Below are 27,423 nucleotides of genomic sequence, written 5' to 3'. Positions count from 1 at the left end.
CACAAGCTGATTACTTAAACACATCCGTCTTGGTTTTCACTCAGAATAACTGCACTTGCTTGACACCAGTTTGTCTTAAGGCTCCTCTGTGTCCAAACAGACGTGCTTATGATAAGTGTTTGTTTGTTTGTTTTTAATAAACATAGAACAGATATCCTTTACCACTAGGACCAGTCAAAACCTACAGATTTGTATCTATTTTCTTCCCCAAAAACATTTCATTCATCCTGAGAGGAGTTTAAACCCCACTGCATTAATCAAGGGCAGAGTGTTCCCACACTAAGAAATACTCTGCAGTTATTTTCGTATCTATGAAATTGGTTTCCAAGATGCCTTACATTAAAACTTTAATCTTCACAAGATTACTGTAATTATTAGCTGCACTGTAATAACCGGTTTTGTGGCAACCACATGTTTGATGCTCTACTGTTAAAAGGGGAGCAGTCCCTTTTGTAAGTCTTTACTATCTCAAAGACAGATATATAAGATATCAGGAAAGTCCAGAGACAAAGTTAAACATCCCAGTTATTTTCCTAATGTTTGTTTGCTTTGTACTGTAATTGACTCATTTTTTATAGCTTTCACAACAAATTATTTTAGAACAAGAAAAGGAACTAACTGAAGAGCATTCTTTGCCATAGCCAGTTTCACTGTGGAACACACTGATATATGAGGTACAGTTACTTGAAAAAAAGGGGAGAAAAGAACAGACACAGACAATATAACTACTGATGCCACATTTCCTTAGAAAACTGAACTAAATGAACAATGTGGTTTATCTGAAATATGGTAGAAAAACCCTTGGAAATGTGTTCAGAGGATGTCAACAGTACTCTGTTCCTTCTAATGGTTTCTGATAGCAAAGCCATTCTTGAGAAGCAAAAATGAAGTCTATGTTGCTGTCCAGGCAGACAGACGGCTGAGATGACTATGATGGGTGTTTGCAGCAAGACCGTGATATGTTGCACTTAAAGTTCAATAAACCTAGAAAGCAGAGGCTCAAGACTGATGGTGAAATGATTGCTGTTTGTATAGCTCCCCAGAAAAAGTCATCCATCCACCTTCTGAGAGAAGAGCTTAAGACAAAATGTTGTCTTGATTTATACAATGGTGAAAAACAAAAAAGGAGGCAAGACCGAGTGGAAAGGTTCAAAGTCTGTAAAAACTCATCATGTGGAAAGAGATCAGAACTTAGATTACTCTTCCTTGATTGTAATTACTTGTAAAAACAGAAAAACTGGACATCTGTTAGGGGAAGAAATGAGAAATGCAGAGTGGGCAGAGAGACTTCTAGGGCTCGTCAGTCTATAATGTACTCCTTGAACAAAGGAGGTCAGGTCTTCTCTTACTGCTTGTTTAAGAAAACTAAGATGCTGCTGCTGAAAACTTAATTTCATACCTACTTATTTTGGTGAAGACTCACCTACCTAGAACATTCACTAGCAGACTGTGGCCATGGTGCTACAACTTACATAATATTTCACAGAGTCTACAAGTGTCCCTTTGTTTCAGTTCAAATAAAACATTTTGGTGTACTAGTCATTAACATGAATAATATAATCCTTTCTTCAATTCTGAGAATCACTTTGTTTCACTATGCTTACATGAAGAGACCTTTCTCTAAATCCCCATACTTTGTGACCTGCTAATTTGATGATACAAAAAAAGACTGGTGGACTAATTGGCAAGAACATAGAATCATGTATTTCCTTTGAAGATCAGAGACACTATATCAGATTGAGAAATAAGAGGATATATTCTGCATAGTCTTCTCAGTACAGAAGTTAATTTCTATTATACGAAATATGAAGTGATGCTGCTCTTCTTCTATCGTATTTTCAAAGGCAAAGTGTGTTATCCAGGACAACGAACAGGACCACGACTTACTGTCATGACATGGTAAGTAAATCACATAATGCACTGACTCTTCAAATATTTTTCAACATTCCAATATTTCAACTATTTTTCATGTATTCTGTGATCTACTTCAGCTTACAAAAAGGTTTATTCTTAGAAGAATATGTAAATTCCCAGTGACTTAAACACTGTTCTTTAATCTAACATAGTAAAATTGTTGTTAATGCCAAGTCCAAGAGGAGACCCTTTTTCTTGGCTGCAGGGAACTTAGGTAATGGCATGAAAAACTTGAGCTTTAAACAAGTGCTGGCACAAACCTAGTTGCAGTAACCAGAGCAACCTTAAGCAATGTTGTAGTTACCTGGTGTCTGCTCATCTTTTTATGACCCTTAGGCAGTTTGTGAATATATATCTTTGCAATAATTCCTACTTAAAGTTGCATTTAATTAAATAAACTTAGGACTTTACAGTCTTCACCACAAATGATGTGCAATATTATTTTAGCAAAGAAGTTTAGTAGATACTTGCCATCTTTGACAAAACCCTTGTTAGTGGATATAGCAAATAAAATAAATACCCACCTTTAATTTAATTGACACTATAAATGATATCAATTTACATATTTTGAATTGGTGAAAAATTTCTGTTTGTACCAAGACTTAATGTTTTTTTAAACAAGGAATGTTAAGCATCTTCCATATTTCAGCACCTGGAAAAGTAATGAAATGTGGTTTGAGGGTATCCAGTTGTGATACTGAGAAAACTAAGTTGCCCTCATTAATTATTTAAGAAAAAAAAACTTAGGAAGAAAGATAACAAACTTCTGACACCACTACCAACAACAAGTCAGGCATGAGTAAGACTGATCTGTTTTGGGACCTAGGGTGTTGTTCTGGCTGAAAGACAGCACTGAGTCTATAAGCAGAAGACAAACAGCTCCTAGACAACACAGAGCTTCTCCAAGCATATAGAAATTCCAAGCACTTTGCAGAGAACACTGTAGGCATGATTAAGATACCCTCCAGTCCTACTTCGAAAGTCAAGATCCCTTATTTATTATGCTTTTCATTCAAACAGATTAAATAAGTGAACTTTATTAACTAAACAAATTTCATTTAAGGAAGGTTTTGTTCCCATTGATGTACTGGGGGCTTAGCAGCAAGAAATTCTGTGGCACTAATCAATCAGACCTCTGGTGCTAAGGGTTGAGCTCTGTGTTGAGAAAACATGCCTAACACAGAAGTAATAATGACAGGTTTTGCAATCCTGCCGGAACCGACACTGAAGCTATCAGCAATCCAGACACCAGTAATGGGCAACTCAGCACTGGGAATACCAATGATTGTGTATTGAATAGTTGGGATCATGATAAAATTCCATAAATAAGTTTCTTTCATAGAGTGTTGGATAATGCATAGGGTAGGCTGAGGAAGAAAGAACTGAGACCATTCCTGAACTCAGGTTTGGTTTGATCAATTTGACAACACAACAGCTTGAGCTGAATATTTAATGACCTGAATACTCACTAGCCAACAAAGGCAGAAAGAGAAAGACACCTATGTTTCACCACTGGAAAGCCTATTTCACATTAAATGGATTTGATGCACACCATGGCTCACACAGATAGGCTAGAATGTAATTTCCACTGTCTCCTCTTTCATTTTGACATATCGAACTGACATTCAACAATTTAAATAAAGCAGCACAAAAGCATTTGCAAAGTACTTATAATTCAAAACATTTATAATCCTAAATTCACAAACACACATTTTAAGCTGCTGGAAGCAGGTTGAAACTATTACTTAAAATGGATTAAAACAGGATGTAAAAGATAACCCATGACTACAGCAAAAAATATTTAAAACAATCATTTACCAGCTTTTCAGTTTGTTTGAAATTAATAAAATTGCTCATTTCCTCTCTACCTCCAACACTGCTGTATCAAAGGATATTACTTGCAGATTAAAAAACATCTACTGAATGACAGCTCCTTAAATTGCATAAAGTTCAACCATGATAAACAAATACTCAAATGGACAAAGATTAGCACATGGAAGAGCTTGTACCCACCTATTAATAAATATCATACTAAATTCGGGTTGACAGCCACAACTAAATTAGCAGATGAAGTAATTATTGTATTTGATACTTCATGGCCTAAAAATCACAGCTACTGGAATCTATTTCTGGTTTGTCATTACAGGACTCTAGCAAAGCTTCATATACCAGTTTCCCAGTTTTAAAATGTGGAGATTATTACATTTTATCAGTGGTGTTACAGGGCTTAAGTTAATATTTCTAAACTTTTAGGCCCTGACTGCAAAGTTCTCCATCAATGCTGCAAAAAGGAAGCCTATTAATCTCAATTCCTTTAACTACCACCAGCTGCTTTGTGAACAAGGAAAAAATTTCAAGTAGCAGAAGTATTTCCACTATCAGACAGCTATCACTTATAGCATAATATTCTTTTAATAGAAAAAGAATGAAAGAGTAATACATCTGATGAGCCAAATTTCAGCATGATGTTTTTATAGGAATAGTAGAAAAAAACAGGATTCATAATATTGATGCAGAAATACTGAGAGAAACTCAAAACTACTCATGGTGCAAAAGACACCACTTCAAATGCTTTTACCTGTCCGAACCAGTTCAGCTGCTTTGACACACCTACAATTCTTGTATATATTTATCCCTCTGAAACACAGAACAAGCACATAACACAAAGAAGCCTTTATATATAATGCCATATAATTACCCTTCACATTTCAGATGGCTTGAAAATCTATGTTTATGAATATAGTTCTGTGATCATGTTCCTGTTGACTTCAATGAGGGCAGAGTCCACCTCCTGGAATAAAATTACAGCTCCCTCTTGACTGGCCCAAACTCCACCAATTGGGCCATTAGACCAGCCTTCCTATAAAGGCATCCAAAATATTTGTTTCCAAAAAATTGCATGCAACTAGTTTTATAACAGGAGACAAAATACTTCTTGCCTTGATCACTTTCCAGCATCATAAACATCATCATTTTTTTCTAACATAAGCACAGGGAAGTGAATCTACTAGCTAGCCCTTTCCCACAACATGAACTGCAATGAATATCTCTTCACAAAACAGGGAAAAAACCCCACCAATCGTGAGGTACACACTTGCACTTCACTCCAGACAGTTAGAAATCAACTACTTTTGATGACAGTCAAGTATATCAGCGATTACTTGTTTCCAAATGCAAGTGACTTCATTCTCATTAATGAAGAATTAGTTACTCTGGTTAACTGTACTATTATTTTCAGTATTTGTGTAAGAAAGACTGAGAAACAAGATTCAGTGAAGCCACATCATTCAAAAAACTTATATGGCAATATACATTCCCTATTGTCTAATTCTCTATAAATATATTGGGTTTCAGGTGTTCTTTTATTGACTGAAATTATGTTCTACATCTCATATTTGCAACACATCTAACTTTTCACAAAACACACTTCAGGAAAAATACAAGAGAGAGAAGTAAACTTTATTCTCATTGCCCCAATCCTTTACAGAAGATAATAAAAAGACAAACAAACCTTCTTAGGAATCCTTTGACTGCTCTGAAGTTACAAGGACATATTAAACACAAGCACATTTATTGAGAAGTAGTCTACTATCTGCTTTTCAGCTTGTAAATGCTTCCAAACCACTGGAATAGCTGTACAACCAACAATTTGTTATAGACAGAAACTTAAGACTGCAATAAAAACCAAAACATTGGATCACTTTGGAACTGTATGGCACTAAGAAGTTTTAATCCCCTTTCCCCCCATTTCATACACGAAACCCCAAGAGATTAAGTGACTCGGCCTCTCAGCACCACATTGAATGAAACCAAAACAGAACATAAAATTTGTGCTTCCCTGTCCTTCATGTTGAGATGCATTTTCATAAGGAAAGAAAACACTGACATTCACTCTAGAACAGAAGCTTCAAAGATATTAGTATGCTTTGGGATTTTTTACAGAATCTCAGAAACAGTTAAAGCCTTTACAGCTAATGATGAACTGCACACTTTTGTGTAATATACCAATCCTTGCATTGCCCATGGCAACAAAAGAGGGCAAAGGGTGCACAATGTCCTCTTATGCCCAACAGTTTGGTTCCTTAAAGCTGAGCTTGAGGTTAAGAACTTTGGTATTACTGCTAAACTTGAAGAGGAAATACACTGTTAAACCCAGCATATGCAAGATGAAAAACAGTGGCAATTCACTTCTGAACTTCTTTTATGATTTCACAGTCTAAAAATGTGTCATTTTTCCACCATAAATATCAATGCCCAGGAATTTGTCATCATTTTCAGAAATACAAAACATACTAAAGAGCAATAAATAAACATTTTGCTAACAATTACACTTGGATACCACCAGGATGGAACTGCTCTGAAAAACTCTTCTCTTTAGATGTCAATTCCTGGAAACACATAATGCCAAGTCCATTTACTTTTTCTTCATTTTCAGGCAAGCTTCTAAACAATTCCATCTGATACAAGTCTCTAGGTATGGTGGGGAAAAAAGTTATGAAACAAATCAGGCTGAATAGGTGTCTAAAAAGTAACTTTTTATGTTTCTGCTGTTAGAAATACTTGAATGCTAAATCCAATATTCATCTACAGCTAAAACATTTATCAGCAACAATATGTAGTTCAGCCTACTTCTTCCCCTGCCAACAAAATCTTTTTTTCAGACATGGTATTCCTTCATGTGCTATTTGGAAGGAAATACTTCTCTGTAATAAAAATTCCTCCTCTATTTTTTTTCACTCCCTTCCAATTTATACCAAACAAGAAAGCATAACACACATCCTTTTATGGTTAGAAAGATCCTGACCAAGCTTCTTAATGTTCTTGGACAAGCAATGCCCACATTACCACAACATCTTCTTGACTTAATGCAGTTTGAAGATGAGGGTGATGCCTTACATGCTCCGGGGCAAATAGATTTGTTAGGAAGACATGTCCTGACAGACACACTTAAGAGAGTAAGGTCATTGATTAACCAGGAAAGGACTCCATTAAAATAATGGAATTAATATATTTGCAGATGGTTACTTAACAGGACAGTGTCAAGGTATTTTTGTCAATTTTTGAATATTTACTTCTCAGTCAGCATTAATAAATGCTTTGCTCTATACTTGTCTGGCTTTCAGTGTGTTAGAAGCTGACTTGACATTAATGGCTGCATAAAAAAAAAAAGTAAATAGTCCTGAACTAATAGCTTACTTAACAATAATAAATTGAGCATTTCCAAACACACTGTTTCCCATGTCATAGCTTTGCAAGGACCTGAAAGCACTCATGCATAGGAGAAACAAGTAAATATCTGGAGACAATACTGTGAAAGTTTCAAACTAGTGTTTACAACAGTTTACCTGCAGTAAGCTTCCAAAACAGTCACCTCAATAGGAATCTTTTTCATTGCATTTTTCAACAAATACAAAATTAGAACATAAAGATTAACAGACAGACCTGCTACTACTCTGTGATTCAAAAAGCACACTACTGTGTTTTGTACAGCTGTAAACATCTGAATTGAAAGCACCTTCCAAAACTGCCTTAGTATGGTAAAGCAGAGAATATTCACCTTTTGTTACAAAGTCAGACCCTTGTTTTTCCTGTCTGACCCCAAAATAGATTTGCATATGTGAAATGAGCAGTTTACAGTCTTCATATTGAAACCTACTATTGATTCTCTAAGCTTACACGATGGAAGAGATCTCCTTCACACTAACAGTGATGATCAACTCAGTAGAGGAAGGAGAAAATCAGCTGCACCATGACCTACCACAAATGTTCCTGCACTGATCACTTGACTAAAGATTCATTTTTAAACTGTATAATCCCTTAGATGGGCATTCCCAAATTCATTTAAACAACACAGACAGAGGATTAAGTTGCAGGAAGGAGTTTACAAACAAATTCAACCAAATGTCTTGGTGCTAACCAAATGTAAATACTCTACTTGGACATACATTGCACTTAAGCAAAATTGTTCTAAAACTTTTTGGATGATGAAAAAGTTTTAAAAGTCAACAAGTTATTCATTCTAATGTACACACATTGCAATAATTTTACTCCCTCTCAATTTGATTTCAGATTCAGAGCATATGTAACGACACTTTCAGATGCCTCTCTACTCTCTTTTCTTCTTTTCCTGACCTGTTTTTGGTTCATAGAAGACATGTGAGGATCAACAGTCAGGTAGAGGAGTAACACAACTGATTATTCCACCAAACATTCTAACAAGTAAATTCAGTTTGCTATGAACAGCAGCAACTGGGGGACCAACAGGTGAAAACACTTCCCACCTTCTCACTTGATAAATTGCTAAGCAGGACACATGGGAGAATAATAATGGCACAGCATAGAGATTCAAGGAGATAAAGGATTAAACCTGCATGAAATGAAGCTTATTTCTACTGCTCACAAATCTGGCTGTTTTACTTAAAACCTACATCTTTGTGTGCCAGAAAACTGATACAGAAGAAGAGTCCTAAGCATGCACTTACTTTGTCTTGCTGAACTGCATGGCAAAAGCATTTTTTTTTTCTTTGCTAAATCCCATTTGAACAGATCACTATTATAATTTTCCAACTTTCCCAGGCATGCATCCTTCCAAAACTAATAGACTACAATTTTTTCAATCTTAGATGGATCTTCTCTTCTTACTAGGCTTCCAATGACTCTCAGTTCTTTTCTATTAAATTATCTTTTTGTGCTATACCTTCTTGTATATTTAGTATTGAAGCATTATATTAATATACTGTTTATTCACACACAGTTATTTACCTTCTGGTAACAGTGATAATGTTTTGATATCACTGGCATAAAACCTGGTACACCATTTTTCCCAGGAAGGATAAATTTACCCAGCTATATTCACAAAATTCATAAATAAAGAAGCCAAGGAAAAATAATTCTGCATACTGCAATGCTGCCTCACATGAGTCAGACAAATAACAAATGCCTCCAAGTTGCTTTAACAGGTACAGTCTCCTAAATCTGATACTATCATTGCCTGAAGGCCTGTAAATAGGGCTGCAGTTTGATCACACATCTTTTCAAGAAGGAACTGGTAACATGTGATAAACAAACAAACAAAAGAAACAAAGAGAATATTTTAGTTATTAAGTCGCTGCCATACAGTAAAGCCAATGCTGAAAGAACACAATCGTTAAATGCCAGTCGTGTTTATTACAAATTCAGCTGCACAGCTTCTCATGAAACATTTGCTATTGCAATCAGGAGAATCTCTCTGGCAATTTCATGCCAACATTTCTTTTGATTTAGGAGAGCTCATAAAGCATGCAGTCCTAAAGCATCATATTATTAACACTACCGTCCTCTAGTTCTACCAAACAAGTAATATCCACCTATTTCCACATCTTGCAAAAAAGTTTCAACAATGATTTCTGATTTTACATAAAAAAAAACAAACAACCTGAAAAAGCAGTTGGAGTCGCCATGTTAAAATGAGTATTTAATACAAGATAAACTGCTCTTCTCAGCAGCTCTTGTGCAGTGAAGGCTAATTATACAAATCAAAGCCTAGAAATTACTGTCATTTTAACAGCCATTTTATACACATTGTCAATATACCCAATATACATAAAATGAAATGGAGACATAAAGAACTACATTCTACCTAGAAAGTTAAGGCTTCTATTTGTAAGATGAATTGCATTTTAGTTTAACTATTTCTCATGCAGAGAGGACTGTCACAGTCCACAAGCCAGATTTCATGTGCTCTGCTCTTTGATATTTGTTTGCTTCTCCATTTATTATTACTAATATTCTTACTGTAAAATGAGTGAAACAGTCACAGTGCTCTTCTTTCATGCAGAACACAGCTTGGCTCTGTGAACTTCAGAAAGAAGGTACAATAGAGGATCTAAGTATCATCAGAGACACACTCCATTTCGTCGAGTTCTAGAACAACCTAACAAGAGCTTGATCCTGAGAAAAACTATGTATTTGCAATGAGATTATGGCCATGGAGCTCAGTGGCATGCAAGGAGCATCTGGTTCCTTTCAGAAATAGAAACCAAATACTTGGACCAATCATTGGAACTCTAAGCCCTCAACCTTTTAATGCTAGGGGAGTAGTTGTTGTTGAACTACATAGTTTGGTGGGACGGGGAATAAGCAGCATACAATTTTCTAGTTGAAAAGGTGACTTTTATGAGTCAATATAACATAAGTTACAGTCCAAATGTTAAGAGGTGTCCATGATACCTAAAATCACCTTAAGACACTCAAGAACAGTGAAGAATTTTATGGAGGCATAACATACTAGCGGAAAAATGGCCTAGGAGAAAAATCTCCAGCAAGTTCAAAGTCATACAACCCTCCCTGCTGACAGGCATAGCTTGTTTTTCCTTCCAAAAAATGCGTCAAAATTAACTGGACCTGAGGAACTGCTCATTGTAATTGTGATGAATAGCAAAAACTGCAAAAAGAGAGAGGAGAGAAAGAACACCATTCTGGCTAAAGTCTTGGACAAGTTCACAGCTCAGGATCCCACTGTAAATTTGTAGACACCCAGCTCATATACACTTGAAGCTTCAAGTCCTGCCTAAAAAACAGAGGTATTTTATCATATGTCACAACTCCTGTGGACAATATATTAAACATGAATTTGTGAGATGGTCCATTACTATTTTCATCTAACCTGTGTAGTTAAAAAGGGACAATACCTATATGCAAGTCAAAAATGGTAACCTGTGTATAATTTGACATACATTTCAAGAACTTATCTAATCACTTAAGAACAGAAAAATGAAAATTAAGTAAGATTTACCACTTTAAAAACCCATCATGAGTCTAGGTGAAATGAGATAGAATTAATGATTTTATCTAGGACACACATTATAAATGCTAAACAATGAAAATAATCATTTGGAATGAGCGTGTTTATTCTTTGTTAACCAACACATTGTCCTCAGGGTTCTTAGGGTTCTTGCAAATGAGTAGCTGATTATTTACATACCATCAGTCACTCATCAGTTTTAGTCAAGACATCAGTCATATTTGTCTAATGCTTTTCTAGACCAGAAAAGATGTTAGAGTAAAACACAGAGTATCTGACATCTCCAAATATAAAAACATGTTCAGATATATTAAAAAAGACTGTATTTCAGCAGTTTATCCCTACACATAACTACAACAAGCAAATCATTAAAGTGACAAAGTATGGCAAGAGTTAGTTTAACTCTATTTCACTACTTTCCTTCTGCAGAAGTACTTCCTATCTGGCTTTTGTGGGCATACTTTTATATGCACTCTAGACAGTTCATTATATAACTCAAACTCAACATTTAATTCACAGACATCTTTTGCCCCGATTCTGATGCACTGGTTACCTATTAAGACCTAAGGAGTGCACCTAATTGCACCCAATGAAGCCAAATTAATGCTCCTCCCCACTGCCCCTTCTCTCTCATGGATGTGCTGTTTGCAATGATTACAGGTCCCAGCACATGAAAGACATACAAGTTCCAGCATGAATACTTAAATCATTAAAACAGAAATAGAGAGTCAACGGGTCTAAGTTTGATTAATTGTTCTTTCACAGTCTCACTGAGATGCTGCTGGACAAGACAGTCTTTCCTTTAGCCTTCTCCATCTAAAGTCTCCTTCCAAAACCTTATGGAAGGAGATACACACCTTATGCAAACAAGCAACTACTTTACTAAACAGAAGTTACTACAGAAATTCGTAGCTTGACAGAAACAATTATTTGTTAATATTTGTTAGTAACTGGTGGCCAAAATGCTGTGCACTCTTATGGCAATGTGGAAGCAAAATGGCAGAACATCCTAGATATTTCTTTTTCTTACTTTGTTTCATGATATTATGATTAATGACATTGTCAGTATCAATTAGACAAAAATAAATGTGATGGATCATTCAACCTCAGAATGTTTACTGCAGAGAGTAACTGATTCAACATTAAAGCTTTAATGTTTTTTTGTATGTTTGGCTTAAACCTGTAAACCTCTAAACCAAATAAAAGTGAACAGTGTTATACACTCCACCACACAGTTATTTTTTCAGGTACACATTTTTAAAAAGAAACCCCCAAACCTCCTTTTTAGACTGACAGCCATCAAAGGATTTTGGGTATATAACAGAAAAAAAGTCACCCGTGCGAATCACAGAATCCCAACCAAGAATGACTAAGAATCATATGCAACCATCACACAGGCACACATTCGTGTTAGTACTGTTCTTTCTGAAGAAGACAGACAATCTAATAACCTGAAAGCCAGAACAAAACAACCCCAAAACACTAAACCAACCCATTCCTTGTAATGGTAAGCAACTGGCACTTTTGTAAACAAAATTTACTCTAAAACCTCAAAATATGAGCTGCAGGACTTGAGCTTTTATCTGTAGCCTAAGGAAGAAACCTAAGGTAGAAAAAGGCTGTATGCTCATCATTGAAATAGCCTTCATAAAATCCTGCCATCATGCTTCATGTACTTCTGCATTTGCAAACACAGACTTGCTAGTTCATGAATTTTACAGATTATTGTTATGATCAAATTCTATGCTCAACAAATTATCAAGTATTTTTCCTTCAAGAAGAAATGGCCATGGGAAACTAAATAAAAAGCTTTAAAAACATATATCCAAGATCCACTTCCCAGTTTAAGACCATGGTACACTGCCTGCTCTACACACTATGGGTGGACCATGACAGACAAAACAAGCACCATCATTATGTAATAACCCACAATTATTTTTATGGCTATTGAATTCCATTCTTCCTATGCAATACATAAAATGCAAATGTAAAGCAGTAGTACAAATTACAAGCCCTAACAAGGCAGTAAATCTGAACCAAGTCACGCAACATAACGTGTCTACAAACTTTCCCACCAGATGCAAAGGCTTTTAAATTTCAGATGTTCTTTTTTACTTATTTTTCTTCATTTTTAAAGCAAATTAATGACACTCCCCCCCATTTCTAGTCATCTCTGAATAGCAAATTAGTAGTTCTACCAAATTAGAGAAAAAAAAACCCACAGAAATTAAGATGAATATAGTAAGATTTGTCAGTAGATGTGGTGGTCCTTTCCTTTGCTATTGCATTATAAATATAAAATGTTTAAATATGAGATAACTGTCATCAGAAATACAGTTGATTGGAGATTATGATTCATATTAAGATCATAACCTATAAAAATCATCAGCTGTGCCGAATGAGCTGTTCCAGTTGACAGATCTTATTAACAAAATCTTCCAATAAATCACAGAAAAAGCTGATTTACAAAATTGCTTTTGGCCTTCAGCATATGGAGCTTAAGGTGCTCCTGACACTAACATGTTTTATGTGGTTTTAGTGACTAGATACTACAAATGAATCATGTAGTTGGGGAAAAGTTGTACTAACAAAATTTAGTGAGAATAAAGGGAACTGATCAGTTTACAAAATTTAAATATAACACATTCTTATTAAAAAGCATATTTTTGTAGAGCTTTGCTTCCCTTGGTTTGTGGGCAGAAGATACTAAGAGTAAAACATCTGAAACATCAGAGCAGTTACCACTTTAGTCTTAACTCTCCAAGACCAGAAGAATCACAAGATTCTGTGTAAAGCAAGAGGGCTGACCTATCCTGCAAAACTCTGTAAGGTTAATAATACAGCTGCAGCAGTAAGACTAGCCAGGAAGCACAATACAGGGGAGTATATAAGATCTAACACTTTTACCTATAGTGACAATCGAAACATCCTGCTCAATACAAAAAAAAGCAAACCAACCCCGCCAAACTTTTTTTTACAGCTGACAGATCTTATGTTTATTAAGTTAACATTAAATATGGATTAATTATTATATGATAAAATATTTAATCATCAGAAAAGTCACTATTTTTATGATTCCACAATTTCCTAAACTGCCAGAAACATTTCACAACAATTTTTATTAAATACTTTTATTTTTGGCCTCAGTCATTATGTAAGCTCCCCTGCTTGGAGTTTTGCATGCTTCTGGCAACCAGCTGCTACTCTGACACTGGCCAGCATATAAAGGCATTCCTCACTGGCATTGCATCTAGCACTTTTCAATGAAAAAAGTGGACAGCAAAAGTAAACCACGGATTACTGGGCACAGACTAAAATGGAAGATTCTTAGAGACATGAAACACAAGTATCATGCCATCTCTTATTGATAAATGTCTTCTGCACACACAGTTTACACTTATTTTCACAGCCTCTAGATCATGCAATTTACTGGCTCCAGCTACTACAAACTATACTGGTTCAAATGCTGCCAGTACTAACTTGCACAGAGCCACTTCTAATCTAAAATCTCAGTGGCTCATTATAATTGCGTGCTATAAAGTTTGCCTTTCAACTATTAACAGGAGAAGTCTTTGATGATCCAATATTCTGTTTAAGTAATTTAATGCTGGTACAAGTAATTTAGTGAATATCTTACTGTCGTCTACTTTTAAAATTTAAATTATTTGCTCCAAATGCTTACACACATATTAAGATAAGGAATACATTACAGAATATAATCCAGGAAGTTAACTTTGTGCCTCTGTCACAAAGTTTTAAGTAGTATAATATTAATAGCAACCTATATATTAGCCTAACAGATCTCTATGGAAAGCATGGTCGAAGTAGTGTGAATTACGAAAACTACATATTATTTCAGGATTATCTGTCAGACTTATAAACCTTCAGTTTTCCTACTGGTAACCACAGACATGATAAGCTTCACATGTTATACAGGTCCATCATTCAATCCAACACAAATATGTTGTGAAAGATAGTCAAATAGTACATACTACATAATGTCCTATACTCCTTTGAGAGGTAACTGCCCAGCATAGAATAAAACAGTTTACTGTAAAAAGATCAAGTCAGATCTGGACTCTAAATTGTTCTTGCCATTTAGTTTGTGATCTTAGGACACTACACATCAGGTTTTAGTTAGCCAGCTACAAACAAAACCAAATGAAGATTAAAAGCAAAAGAAAATATTATGCCTTTTCAGACTAATTAGCTCAGTTTTTTTAAACAGCATGAGTGCTGCTTTTTATATAAGAGATTTGCTGCAATTTAACAGAAACCTTAAATGCTGTCAAATCAAACTGCTAAATTACAACAGTCAAGAAACTGACCTGGAAAAAAACTCATTTGACCCTGCATTACACTTTTGTTTGTTCTCTACTATAGTTGATACACATACACTAGTACTGCACTCTTTTCACAGTACTTTGCATTTGGTCTATGTTGTAAACAAAAGTTGCACTGAAGCCTTCTAAGAGACTTCCAAACAATGAAATCACACTAAGGAAAAAAAAAACAAAACACAAATATGTTCTTATCTTTCAATTGGAACTTGAGGATAAACCTTTTCCATTGACAGTCTTACACACAACTGTTTGGCCCCTGGCAATGTGTCTAGACAATGTCTGTTATTCGTTTCAGTTCTAAAAGATATGCACTAAACACAATGGTCATCACAAAAAAAGTTCCTCAGAAGAAACAGATCTGCTTTGCCTATTTCCCTAACACTTGATAGTAAGAAATTACTGGAAGGCTGCTGGTCACAGTAGGATAGCTAAACTGGTCCTGATATTACTTACACACCAGGCCAAACAAGCAGGTACATAACAAATAGGAAATGAGTCCTTCAAAAGATACATACAAGAAGGTGGTGTTAATCAGGGAACTTCTTACTTAATCAAAACCTAAAAAACCCATGGAAATGAGAAGAAAATGCCTACATGTCTTGTTTTCAACAGCAACACTGGCAGCATGCTCTGAAGTTCACTCATACTACAGTCACATAATCCAGTACAATTTGTAAATTACCTAACTGATTTTTGACTGATTTGTCATTATGATTACACACAAGTTCCTAGCTGAACAAAACTACATAGAATGAACATGCTTAGATGATCAAGCAGCTCAGCGGCATCCTGCCTTGGATCAGCAATAATGTGGCCAGCAGGATTAGGGCAGTGAATCTTGCCCCTGTACTTGGCACTGGTGAGGCCTCACCTCGAGTAGTGCGTCCAGTTCTGGGCCCCTCATTTCAAGAAAGACATTGATGTGCTGGAGTGAGTCCAGAGAAGAGCATGGGAGTTGGTGAAGGTCTGGAGCACAAGTCTTGCAATAAGTAGATGAGGGAGCTGGAGGGTGTTTAGTCCTGGGAAAATGAGCCTCAAGGAGGACCTTATTGCTCTCTATAAATATCTAATGTAGCAAGGTGGGGGTCAGCCTCTTCTCACAGGTAACATGCAACAGGACCAGAGGAAATGGCCTCAAGTTGCACCAGGGAAGGTTTAGATGGGGTATTAGGAAAAATTTATTCACTGAAAGGGTGGTCAGGCACTGGAACAGACTGCCCAGGGAAGTGGTGGAGTCACTACCCCTGGAAGTGTTCAACTGATGTGGTACTTAGGCACATGGTTTAGTGGTGGCCTTGGCAGTGCCGGGTTAATGGTTGGACTTGAAGGTATTATAATTTTTTCCCAATCGAAACAATTCTATGATTCTGTGAAAATTTGGAAGAGGCATTTTAGATGCTAAGCCTATTACCTTCAGTGTTACTGTGGCATCTGTAGAGATCTCTGTATCTGTAGAAAGGCAGAAATATGAACTAGAGACTGACCCTTAAAACCAGTAGGTACAGTGAATACTTCCATTTCTAATATATTGTGGCAAAAAATAAAAATGCTGCAACCAATAGAAAAGAATTTAAGTCAAAGCAAATGTGCTGATTAAAAATCCAGCTTTAAAAAAAGGAGAAAGTATAATAGTAAACAGATACAGATGTAAGGACTGTCCTGAGCCAAAGTCATATTGTTTTCAAATAAGAGAACCTTAATGAAAGACTTAACATAATGAACTTTGCAGTAGTTTAGTCAACAGCTTAATTCTGCAGTTGTTTCAACACTTCAAATTTTCACTTGTGTCAAATGGATTTGCATAAGAAAACAATTTAAAAGTGGACATGAAGGTCCACATTAAATTAAAAACTTGTGAATTAAAGTGTTACTTTCTGAAAGAAAAATAATGAAAGGCTGTCTTTTCCTGAAGGTACTTTTAAAGAGTAAGCTAACAATTCTTCTTGAACAGTTCTTTAGCATGAAAAATAAACAATGATACTTCTTCTTTCAAATGTGAAGGAGTATGCCAAAAAAAGTTATGAAAAGAGATTTATCTGCTGCAGACATTACATGGCATACTGTTTCCAACTACATAATAACTGAAGAACTTTTACTAGAATTTCAGATTTCAAACAAAGAGACAGTGTACCCTGCACTGCTCTTTTAACCATTTTATCTTCTTAACATACTCAATTATTTTCCTTAAAACGCACACACACTTGAACTCAATTTTAAATTTAGCATAGTGAATACCTTTGAAATAACCTGGTAAATTCACCACTCCAGTCCATAACAATCCAATTTATGCTACACCTTCAAATTTTTATTTTCCATAGGGAGAGTACTCTCTCCACCATGAATATTACACCTTCAAATTTTTATTTTCCATAGAGAGAGTACTCTCTCCACCATGAATGCAGAGTTGACAGAGTAAGATCCTGTGATTCCAGAATTTATTCTCAACAAACACAAAGACTTTATGATGCTACAGACTGATCTCACAGCTTACATCCTCACACCTGAGTGCTGGCTTCTATTACAAGGCTGTACAGTCACACTTGTAGTGCGATGACCTACTGACATCAATAAACATTTTAGAAGAGCATTACAAATCATTGGGGTCCTAGGAGTGATTGATTAGGCAAAAATAATGGTCTTTGAGTATTTAACCAGATTTTAATACAAGTAGTATTAATTACATCAAAAAAGAAGACATCAGGGAAAGCATAACACAGGTTTGAACTCTGCAAATCATTTCAGAGAAGCTAATGCACATTGTAAGATTGGCTACAGCCTAGAACATAATTTAAACACATTAAATTCTGCAGTAAAACATTAAGCTGTTAATACACTAATGGACTTCAATTACTGACTGCTCTTCCACCTTTGAAAGTAATATATTAACAATTATTTCCACTGCACCAATAGATGCTCTATCAATCATGTACCATAATCCAGCAGGTAGCACTGAAACCAACAAAACTGGCAGACGTGATGGAAAAATAAACTATTTTATTGCAATAAGTTAAAGATCTATTTATATTATAAGTCTCATCCAAAAAACTCCAAACGAAACAGTAAGTAAGACATGGACAAGCTTTTAAAATAGCTTTATGAATTTGGAGTAGTCAGAGCATAATTATTTCAACCATAGAGTAGTTTCAATTCTACCTGCCTTTATGTTGTTTATGTTGTTGTCACATGATATGACATTCATAGAGCTGATAATGTCAGAATGCAGATACCTAAAGGCAGCAGGGGTATGAGATCCATGCCTGGTACAGAGCACACTGTCATAATCTGTGCTGAAAACTGAGTCAAACCATTCTTCTGCAGTCAACAAACATGACTGGAATAAAACAGTACCTCTTCTTCTGTGGCTACTCACCCAGACTACATAGCACCTTCCTACTACAGACAGTTAACTTGTCAGCTTGCATAGTAGAAGCCTGACTAAGAAAGCTAAGTATTTCATCAGTACATTGCTCATCAAGAAGGATCTGCATTTGTAAAAATCCAGGCTATTACATATAAAAATACATTAATTTTAAAACCCCAGAGCTAAGACATTAAGATTTTAGAAATGTCAAAATAAAGGTAGACTGGGAAACTTTGATTCTGCTACCTACTGTGCATGTCTCTTGACATCACACTATATATGCATGCAAAACAAACATGTTCAGACTAATGAATCACTCAGTACTGAGGGTGAACAAAGCTCCAGGAAGAAGTTGTGGAGCACTAATCATTTACCCACAGTATAGCAACGTTGTTTAGAGAAGGTAGAACATGGTTAGTGAACATGATAGGGAACTACAGTAAGGAGGAGTATGCTGTCATGCATGAAAACGTTACTCCTCAGAAACAACAGCACAATCTGTTTCTACCATGGGGATTCTACATGATGACAGTTACTTACGTAAATCATACACCACCTTCCAACCTCCAGGTTTCCCCAGAGGCTGAACAGAGGTACAAGACAGCCCTGTGACTGAAGCTATTGCACATACTGCTTATGCGCTTTTCCTGAAATCCCTGACGCATTTAAAATTGTTCCTGGAAAATATGGCACTTGGGAGTTCTGGAGTGAGCAGACAGCCTAGTTCACATTATACATTCTCAGTCTCCATTTTTCCACAGTCTTTCACAAGCAAATCACAGGCATTCTGCAGTCCAGGTGAACTGTTGCTGTATCCTGCTGCATCAGCCTTTCTGGGAAAGGCCTTGGCCAAAGTTCTTACACCTGACTGGAAACATCCCATTAAGTGAGTAGAAAAGGCCCTGATAAAAGACAGCAGCTGAGACAAGGACTGCCACTATGAATACAGGAACAAACTGGAAATTTCTGAATGCTTTTGAGAAAGTTAGGAGCAGCTCATTATTCACAGGATAGAGAGATCATAGGATACCAGCTGCAGACTCCCACCAAAAATTTCAGTCAGATTATAGTTGTGCCTGCCTTTATTTTCATGGTTTGTAGCTCAAAACTTCTTATTTGGAGAAACACTGCAGACTCACACTTGCAATTGTGAGCTAACAATAGTCGAAGACAGTTCTAACAATAAGATGAAGAGGAGGTAATGGGATCCACACTGACGTTTTCATCTCTACACATTAGTTGCTAAAGATTAAGTGCTGTTTCTCTTTCCAAATATTTAAAAGACTGAGTAAGGAGGCAAAGATGCAGTTTAAAGGAAAGACGAGTGTTGGCAACATCAACTGACTCAAAACTTGTCTGCAATCGAAGTTCTGACACTTCATTCTGACAGTAATGATAGACAGAGAAAAACCAGATCTTTCACTGTGTTCTCTGAATATAGTAACATTGACTTTATGATGGACTTCCACAGTGGCTGCTTGAAAGAGAGACTGCCCCATGCTGTGAAAAGCACTCATTTAAAATTATTCCATGTTGGTAGCTTGGCACAAGTCGCTCCCCTCCTGCCCCCTTTCTCCTCTTAGCAAATAAATAAACACCATTTTTTCCAATTCACAAATACTCTGTAGTCCTGCTTTTCAAAGTATTTGGTCAAATTTGTGTTCATTGTAAACAACAAAGGAATCACTGAAGATTTCAGTTCACTCCCTGTTAAGAAATGGTATATTTCATTTCCTTTTCTGCTTCTCCTATAAAGACTACTGGTACAACTGGGACTGTTCCTTAAAAACCCCCAGCATTTACATGTCATGAAATTCCTTAGACTCATATAAAAATTTTTTTTGGAAGTGTTTGAATTTATTGCCAAAGATAACACCTTGGATATGGTCAAGAGTTTGCTGCTTATCATACTGTGTAAAAACCCAGAATATCCGTATTGCATGCCACCTTCTACAGCCTGCAAGCCTTCTAAATCCTGCAAGGTCCCTTGGAGTGATAGGTGTGAATCAACTACCTGAGCAAATGGCACATAAAACACCAGTATGTCCAACATCCCCTTTCCAAAATGTAATCCAGTCAGATTTAGAAATGGTAGACCTCCAAACTCTTGGAGAGGAAGAGGGCAGGAAAGTAAAAATATTTACTAAGAACATTTCAATAATTCATAATCTCTCACAAATACTGTCAACTTAAGACATTCATTTTACCTTGAGAAGATATGTAGGAATATTGCTGAAATCTACAGGCAGCTTCAAGAGGAATCGAGCTGAGAATTCTCCAGTCTGTGGAAAAAAGATAACAACAATGAGACCTGGTGGCTAAAACAGAACCACAAATTGAATGTTCTGTGGATGAAATATTAACCAGAAAAACGTCTAAGAGCTCATACCAAAGGGAAGGGCTGAGATTTAAAACTAAACTGCTGAGTAGAATTGCTGAAGAGGAAAAAAGTTACAGATTTCACAGGTGTTATAGGAAAAAAAACCACCTTAAAAGCCATAAAACATGTTTGCCAGTAAGTCAACAGCAAAAAGGTAGTCAGAATAAAACAATGTGCATGACAAAAATCAGACTATACTTTGTCACACCCTAAATATAGATGTACCTTGGCTGTACTAATTTCTGGACAAAGGTCTGGTGAGAGCTGCAAACTGAAAGCAAAGCTAAAAACCTGACAAATTAGCAAGAGTATGTAGATAAAATAGAGGCATCTTCACAAACACTGCAGATATACATAAGAGAATTTGTGTTGAGAAAGGTAAGAATGTATCAAAGTGTCCTCTGAATAAACATAAAGAACTGAAGTAGGTTTTAAACAATTTGTTTTCAGAATTATCTAACTCCCAACACCTAGACAACTATTGACTGAAAATTTGCCAAGCGTCCCCCAAGTGTAGCTCTTTCTTACATATAAAGTGTATGCAAAGGAAATGAGGAGGATTTCCTTTCTGTTTCATACACTTCCTTAAAACCAGACTTTGCCCACCTGGTTATCAAGCAATGAAGTTGACTCTTTTTTAAAAACAAATGCCTGCCTGATTTCCTCCAGATTAGCATTTTGTTATCTCTATTTTTTGTTCAATGAAGTAGCCACGCAGCAGCTATATTTGTTAGGTAGGTCAAATTAGCAGTAAAGAAAGCATTAAACATTGATTTTATGCAATTAAGTACAAAAAATTAGGATAATTTGAGACAAATTGTTGTTGTCTGCACCTAATTTTCATTTTAATATTTTAAATGTTTTGCACAGCCAGACAAAGAGAGAAGAAAAATAGAGATGTCACACTGATACCTTTTAGGACACTGCTTTACTACAGGTACAGATGCTACCACAAGAACTCTACCCAGCTGTGAGAACAGCCTGCCAAAGGCTCTTAAAGAGAAAAGCATTCCATGTCTCCTGTACTGATGCCAAAAACTTGTCATACACCTTTGCAAAACAGTCAGTATTTGTGCCTCCCCTCTCGATTTGCTGTGCTAAGTCATAAACTGCTTAGAGCTCAGCATAAGAGACAACATGAAGCTTGTCACTGGTCATATATCACCAGACCACAAGCCTCCACGACAGACCACATCAAATGCTATGCATATTGATGCAGAAAAGAACTGGCTGAATAAAACCCCGACAGAAACCAGCTTGCCAATGCACAAGCCTCTCTGAAAAAGTACTGAAGGTCAAAGCCAATGGAAACTGCCTTTCCAAAATGAACAGCAAGCTGCTAAGCAGGGCAGCTGATGACCATAGGTGATTGTTAGCTAATGACATTATTTTCTGTGGTATTGACATGAAACAAAACTGAAAAGGAAAAAAATTTACAGAACAGGATTCCTTCAATTATTCTATGCCTAAATTAAGCAAAGATTTCACTCCAAGCAAGTAAGCACATAAAGATGTTGTACTAGGCAGATATACAATAAACAATGCTAATGTCAGTGCCAATTTGTTTCTTGGTCTATCTACCAGGCATGAACAAGAGAAAACTCATTCCAACTTCAAGTCACTAAACAAGAAAAACCAAGATGTGGAATGCAATCAAAATCTTTCCAATAGTACCTTTCAAGTTACATCATTTGCCAAATGGGTTTGTGCGATGTTGGGCTGTAATCCACCCTGATGACAGCTAGCTCAGAAATGCCCTTAAAATTTGTCTCTGATAGTCACATGAGAGAGGCAAAGAAATTGCTCATAGAAACAATATGCAACAAGAAGTGAGTGTATATTAAAGTCAGACTCTGAAACCTTTCCTGAGGACACTACTTGTGAGGACAGATGCCAACTTTCTGATGCTGTGTTATTTAGGCAAGCAGAAAAATCAGACTTCTTGCACAGGAAGTCTTGTCCAAGATGTGGACTTGCAGCCTAGATCTTTTATGTCATTCAATCAAGATTGTTTTGTGAAGTATTAGTTCCAAAAGTGTTCTGGCAGGGCAGGGAGCAGGCCCTGTCCATGGTGCTCACCTACCCAGCTCTAAACAGCTGGATACAGGCATCAGGTCAAGTGAATTTCTGGCCACAGCACTTAGAAATTAGATAGTTAATGGGCTCCTACATCAGCTGGTACTGTGCCAACATGAGGGTACTAAGCTAGATAACAGTTTGTCTATTTGTCATAGATCTTGGAGATAGCATCAGTAAATTGGAGATCATGGAACAGAAGTATAAGAGAAAATTTCTGTTCCATTTTGGGACCCAGCACTGAATTCAGGACTCCTTTTCCAAGTTTTTTTAACTCATGCACTTAAGATGATTGCTTTCATAACACTGTGCAAGGTTCAGAGTTGATTATTTCAGAAGACTGCTGAACTACAATTGATTCCTGAGAGACAGCAGCAATATGAATTTCAATGACTTTTAGGCAGAGGAGATAATAGGCAGTTTACCTCCTGCTTTTTAGAAAAAGTCCTAATTTGCTGATCATCAAGGTTAACAAAACAGTTGTAAAGGACAGGAAGGAGAACTACTCAAGTTAGTTTCATAGTCTTGTTTTAGGACACTAATAAACAAGCCTCTGTAGTGTAGACACCAGGTTCACAGAACCTCCAAACAGGACTCTTATAGTCTTCTTGATAGAGAATGCAAACTTTGAAAACAAAACACACAGTATGGACACCTCAAAAATAGCTCTGCAGCGATGAGAAAGGATTTGACTCAAAATGTATGCAAGATTTATTTTATTGGAACATTTTAAACTAAGACAGCATTTCAAACTTTTTGTAAAAGCTCTTTATTCGGTCACCAAAGACTGAGAAATACATTCAAAAGGCTTCAGTAGATATGTCTTTTCTATGAAAGAGAAGAAAACCCCTAGTTTTCTACATTCTTGAGTCAAATTTTTGCAGCTGCCAAAAACTATGATAAAATGTGAGCACATTTCAGAAAGCCAATAGTTCAGTAAACCAGCCTGATGAAATTTAGAGATGTAGTAATTGTGGAGAATAACATTTAAGAACAAATTGATTTCAATGAAATATTCTGATCTATTAAAAAAAAGAGATCTGAATTTGTCTGATGAAGAAAATTTTACTTGGGTTAAAATATAAAAGCCAAAATGACTGGTCTAAGAAGAGAAAAACAGATGAATACAAGTAGTGTGAGTTGCAAAGTAAACATATTTCCATCACCTGTAATTTAAGGATGATTAAAGCAACATGAAGCTGAAATCTAGGCCCTGATAATAGGAGTGCTGAATTTTCATAGATTTTCAGACTGCATCTATTTCAGAAGATAGGGCTTCTGAAGGCCAGTTTATCTTAAAAGAGTATGCTGTTGCTCAAAGCAAGAAGAGAAGATGCTCAGCATAAACACAGTTAGGTATTTCCTGGCATATCTCACTCCAAATTTTCCGTATTACCAGCAGAGAAAAACCCTGATTTTTGCAAAGCTTAGTCTGTGTTAGAGATCAGTTAAAAAAATAAGTCAACTCACACACTAACCAAAAGAGTACACTGCCAACAGCCTCAGTTTAGAAGCCTGAGATGGCATACTCAGAGTATTTCTACATGGCATGGTGCATTTCCCAAGCAAAGGATAGAACTTCAGGAAACAGATAAGCCATTTTAATGTCTGACTGCTGTGTGAAGGCATGGCCCTACACAGTCACTGCTCTAGCCCATCTGTACTCCTTTTGCAGAAAATTAGTTGGGTTAGCTATTCCTCTCCAGTTTAGGTTCCTGAAACAGCTCATCTCAGCCTAGATGTATGTCAGAGAGAGACTGGCAGCTGCAGCTACCATTTAAATCAACTCAGTCACAATGTGTAACCACACCCTAATGCATCCTACCCCTAAAGCAGGCTGCTTTGCTGGCAGGGTGTCTACCAACAATCCTATTCTGCCTCTCAAATCTTCAGAGCTAACTCAAACTTCCACATAATGTTGTACTGTGCCCTGTAAGTACAGCACAGGCTTTTTAACAGTTGCAGTTCTCATCTATAAATCAGACGAAGGAGTCACAGGTTCAACAACAGTGATGCACCTGGAAATCTGGTTCAAACAAGGTAACAGAATGGCAGCAACATACAAAACAGAGAGGATAGAGAAAATGAACTCGAGTCAAATAGACCTTTTTTTTTCTATTGGAAACACAAACCATGGAGATCCACAGAAAGAACTCCAGTTTTCCAAGGCAATAGCTGTATCAGTTAAAAGCATTTAAGCAGAAATAATAGCTTACCCAGTTGTTTTTTTTGCCAGCATAAATTTCCATGTTTTCTCCATACTGGGGCTCTTCAAGTAAAGTCTGATATTCAAACATGAGACGAGAGCTCTCACGTAATCGGCTGCACTGAAATTGGTGATACTGCTGCACAAGCTCTTTCACAACAAGCAGGAGGCATTCCGGGTTTGAAGGATTCCAAGAAGCTAAATTCTGTTGAAATAGAAAAGATCAGAGACCAAAACTGTTTACAGCAATAAAGACAAGCACTACCCTTTCCCTAGTGATACCCGAGGCACATATGCACGTGGAAGCTTTGTGACAAAGCTAAAACATACTATTAGATGCAAAGGTTGTATCATGCTTTGGAAGAAAACCAGGTGAAACAGCAAAAGCAAGACTTAATGTCAAACAGGACACCTACTACAAAACTGTTAACGGAGCTACTACCAGGCATAGAAAGGTCCAAATTACCATTCTATTCTTCCCTAAAATTATACTGTTACATTTGAGAACTTGAGAAGTCTGAATAAAAAAATAAAACTGATCAGGTAAGTACAACCCTGCACACTATCTGATTCGAGAGGCAGTCAGCCAAGTGAATATGTCAAATTAACACCAACTACAGAAACTGCTCTGCTCCACTATTCAAACAGTGACTGCAGTATTCATTGTGATAGAGCAAATCTTCTCTTGCCTCGACCTTGTGGTTTATTTCTCCTGGACTGTCTCTTCACTAGAGTTACCTTGATTCATCCCCTTAACACATATGCTATCCATGCACAGAAGTCTCTTCAATGTGCTTGGCAGAAGTTGTTATTACAAGCTGACTGCATCTCAAGAAACACAGTTAACAGAAAGAAGAAAGATAATACAATTAAGATAACCATGTCACTAGCAGAATAGCAACGTTATCACTCAGTTTAACTACTCTTAACACTGGCTTAGACCAGTCTTCTGTGCACAGTAAGCTTTTTCAGGAGGGTTTTCTGTGTTACAAACCATACCTAACATGATCCATGCTGTATGCCTACAGCTGGTTGACCTAAAATGGACCTATGTTAAAGGCAGATAGGAACTCACCCTGTATTCCACGCTGTTAGGACACGAGACAGTAGTAATACAAAAAGTACTTAAGTCCTCACATGCTTTGTACTTGGGTCCTCCAGAGGTCTCTTTCATACAAGCTCAGAGCATGTTACATCACCATATGGCTTTCGGTTGGCTTCCAGTATAAGCAAAATTAATCTGTATTTCACAGAATCACAGAAGGTTTGGGTTGGTAGGACCTTAAAGATATCTAGTTCAGAGGCAGGGACACCTTCCACTAGACAAGGCTGCTCTAAGACCCATCTAACCTGGCCTTGTACGCTTTCAGGGATGGGGCAACCACAGCACCTCTAGGCAACTTGTTCCAGTGCCTCACCACCTTCAGAGTGAAGAATTTCTTCATTATATCTAATCTAAACTTACCCTATTTTAATTTGATGCCATTACCCCTTCTCCTCCCACTCCATGCCCTTGTAAAAAGTCTCTCCCCAAGCTCTCTTGAAGGCTCCTTTAGGTACTGGAAGGTAGTGTATCACACACAGACATATAACAACAAACTAGCTGCAATAGCATTTTAAATTGCATGGACTGTACAGCTAATATTCAGAAACTCAGAACTGGCCAAAACGTCTGCATTTTACAACTAAGTGAAGATATAGTAGCTTCACATAAAATTTCTTACCAGTGTCTGACCTCAATGTAGTTACAGATGGCATGTTACTTTTGTCCTGTAAGTTGCAGACATTTCATAGACAAGTTATATGCATAATTTACATTCTTTGGCAAGCAGAAAAAAATTCATTAGCCCTGTTTTGCCTCTTCAGTGGAAAAACTGCTTTGGTATGCAGCATTTTCTACAATGAAAGGGCAGAAAATACTTCTGTACAAGTCTGCCTTGTATTCAAACTTATAAAAATGGTATTTCCTAACCCAGATTAAATAAATGAATGAAGCTGGATAAAAACCATGCCCCCTACAATACACAAGCTATTCACATTTTGGGTAACACCAGAAGTAATAAATATACATGAAAGGGTTGCACAGAGAAGTTGTCCAGTTTCTGTCCTTGGAGATACTCAAAACCCGACTGGACAAGGCCCTGGACAGTCTGCTCTATCTGACCCTGCCCAGGCAGGGCAGGAGGGCTAGATGATCTCTATCCAATGGCTCTTTTCAACCTCAGCTATTTTTTGTTCTACGAAGAGGTTTACAAGAAGCTTAGACTTAAACAGGGGATCTTATCAAGGTGACACTCCATAGTTCTTGTCTGAAAAGAAATTAATGACTTGTGTACAAATTTTATCTTCTGACACTCTGGG

The 27,423-nt window shown here is 36.7% G+C and overlaps 1 protein-coding gene across 1 annotated transcript in view; it reads right to left on the bottom strand.

Annotated features, from left to right (window-relative positions):
* Positions 1-27,423, bottom strand: part of BRE (brain and reproductive organ-expressed (TNFRSF1A modulator)) — a gene marked incomplete at its 3' end in the record, with an annotated part of 88,853 nt that overhangs the window by 15,211 nt on the left and 46,219 nt on the right. The window contains exons 4-5 of the mRNA XM_009078303.1: positions 25,073-25,267; positions 20,608-20,682 (exon numbers count right to left, since the gene is read on the bottom strand). Of these exons, the coding sequence (XP_009076551.1) occupies positions 20,608-20,682; positions 25,073-25,267 (270 nt within the window). The remainder of the gene's footprint in view (positions 1-20,607; positions 20,683-25,072; positions 25,268-27,423) is intronic.

The sequence above is a fragment of the Acanthisitta chloris genome, unplaced genomic scaffold (genome assembly GCF_000695815.1).
Source record: "Acanthisitta chloris isolate BGI_N310 unplaced genomic scaffold, ASM69581v1 scaffold6367, whole genome shotgun sequence".
NCBI lineage: Eukaryota > Metazoa > Chordata > Aves > Passeriformes > Acanthisittidae > Acanthisitta > Acanthisitta chloris.
This window is presented reverse-complemented; position numbering and strand designations above follow the sequence as displayed.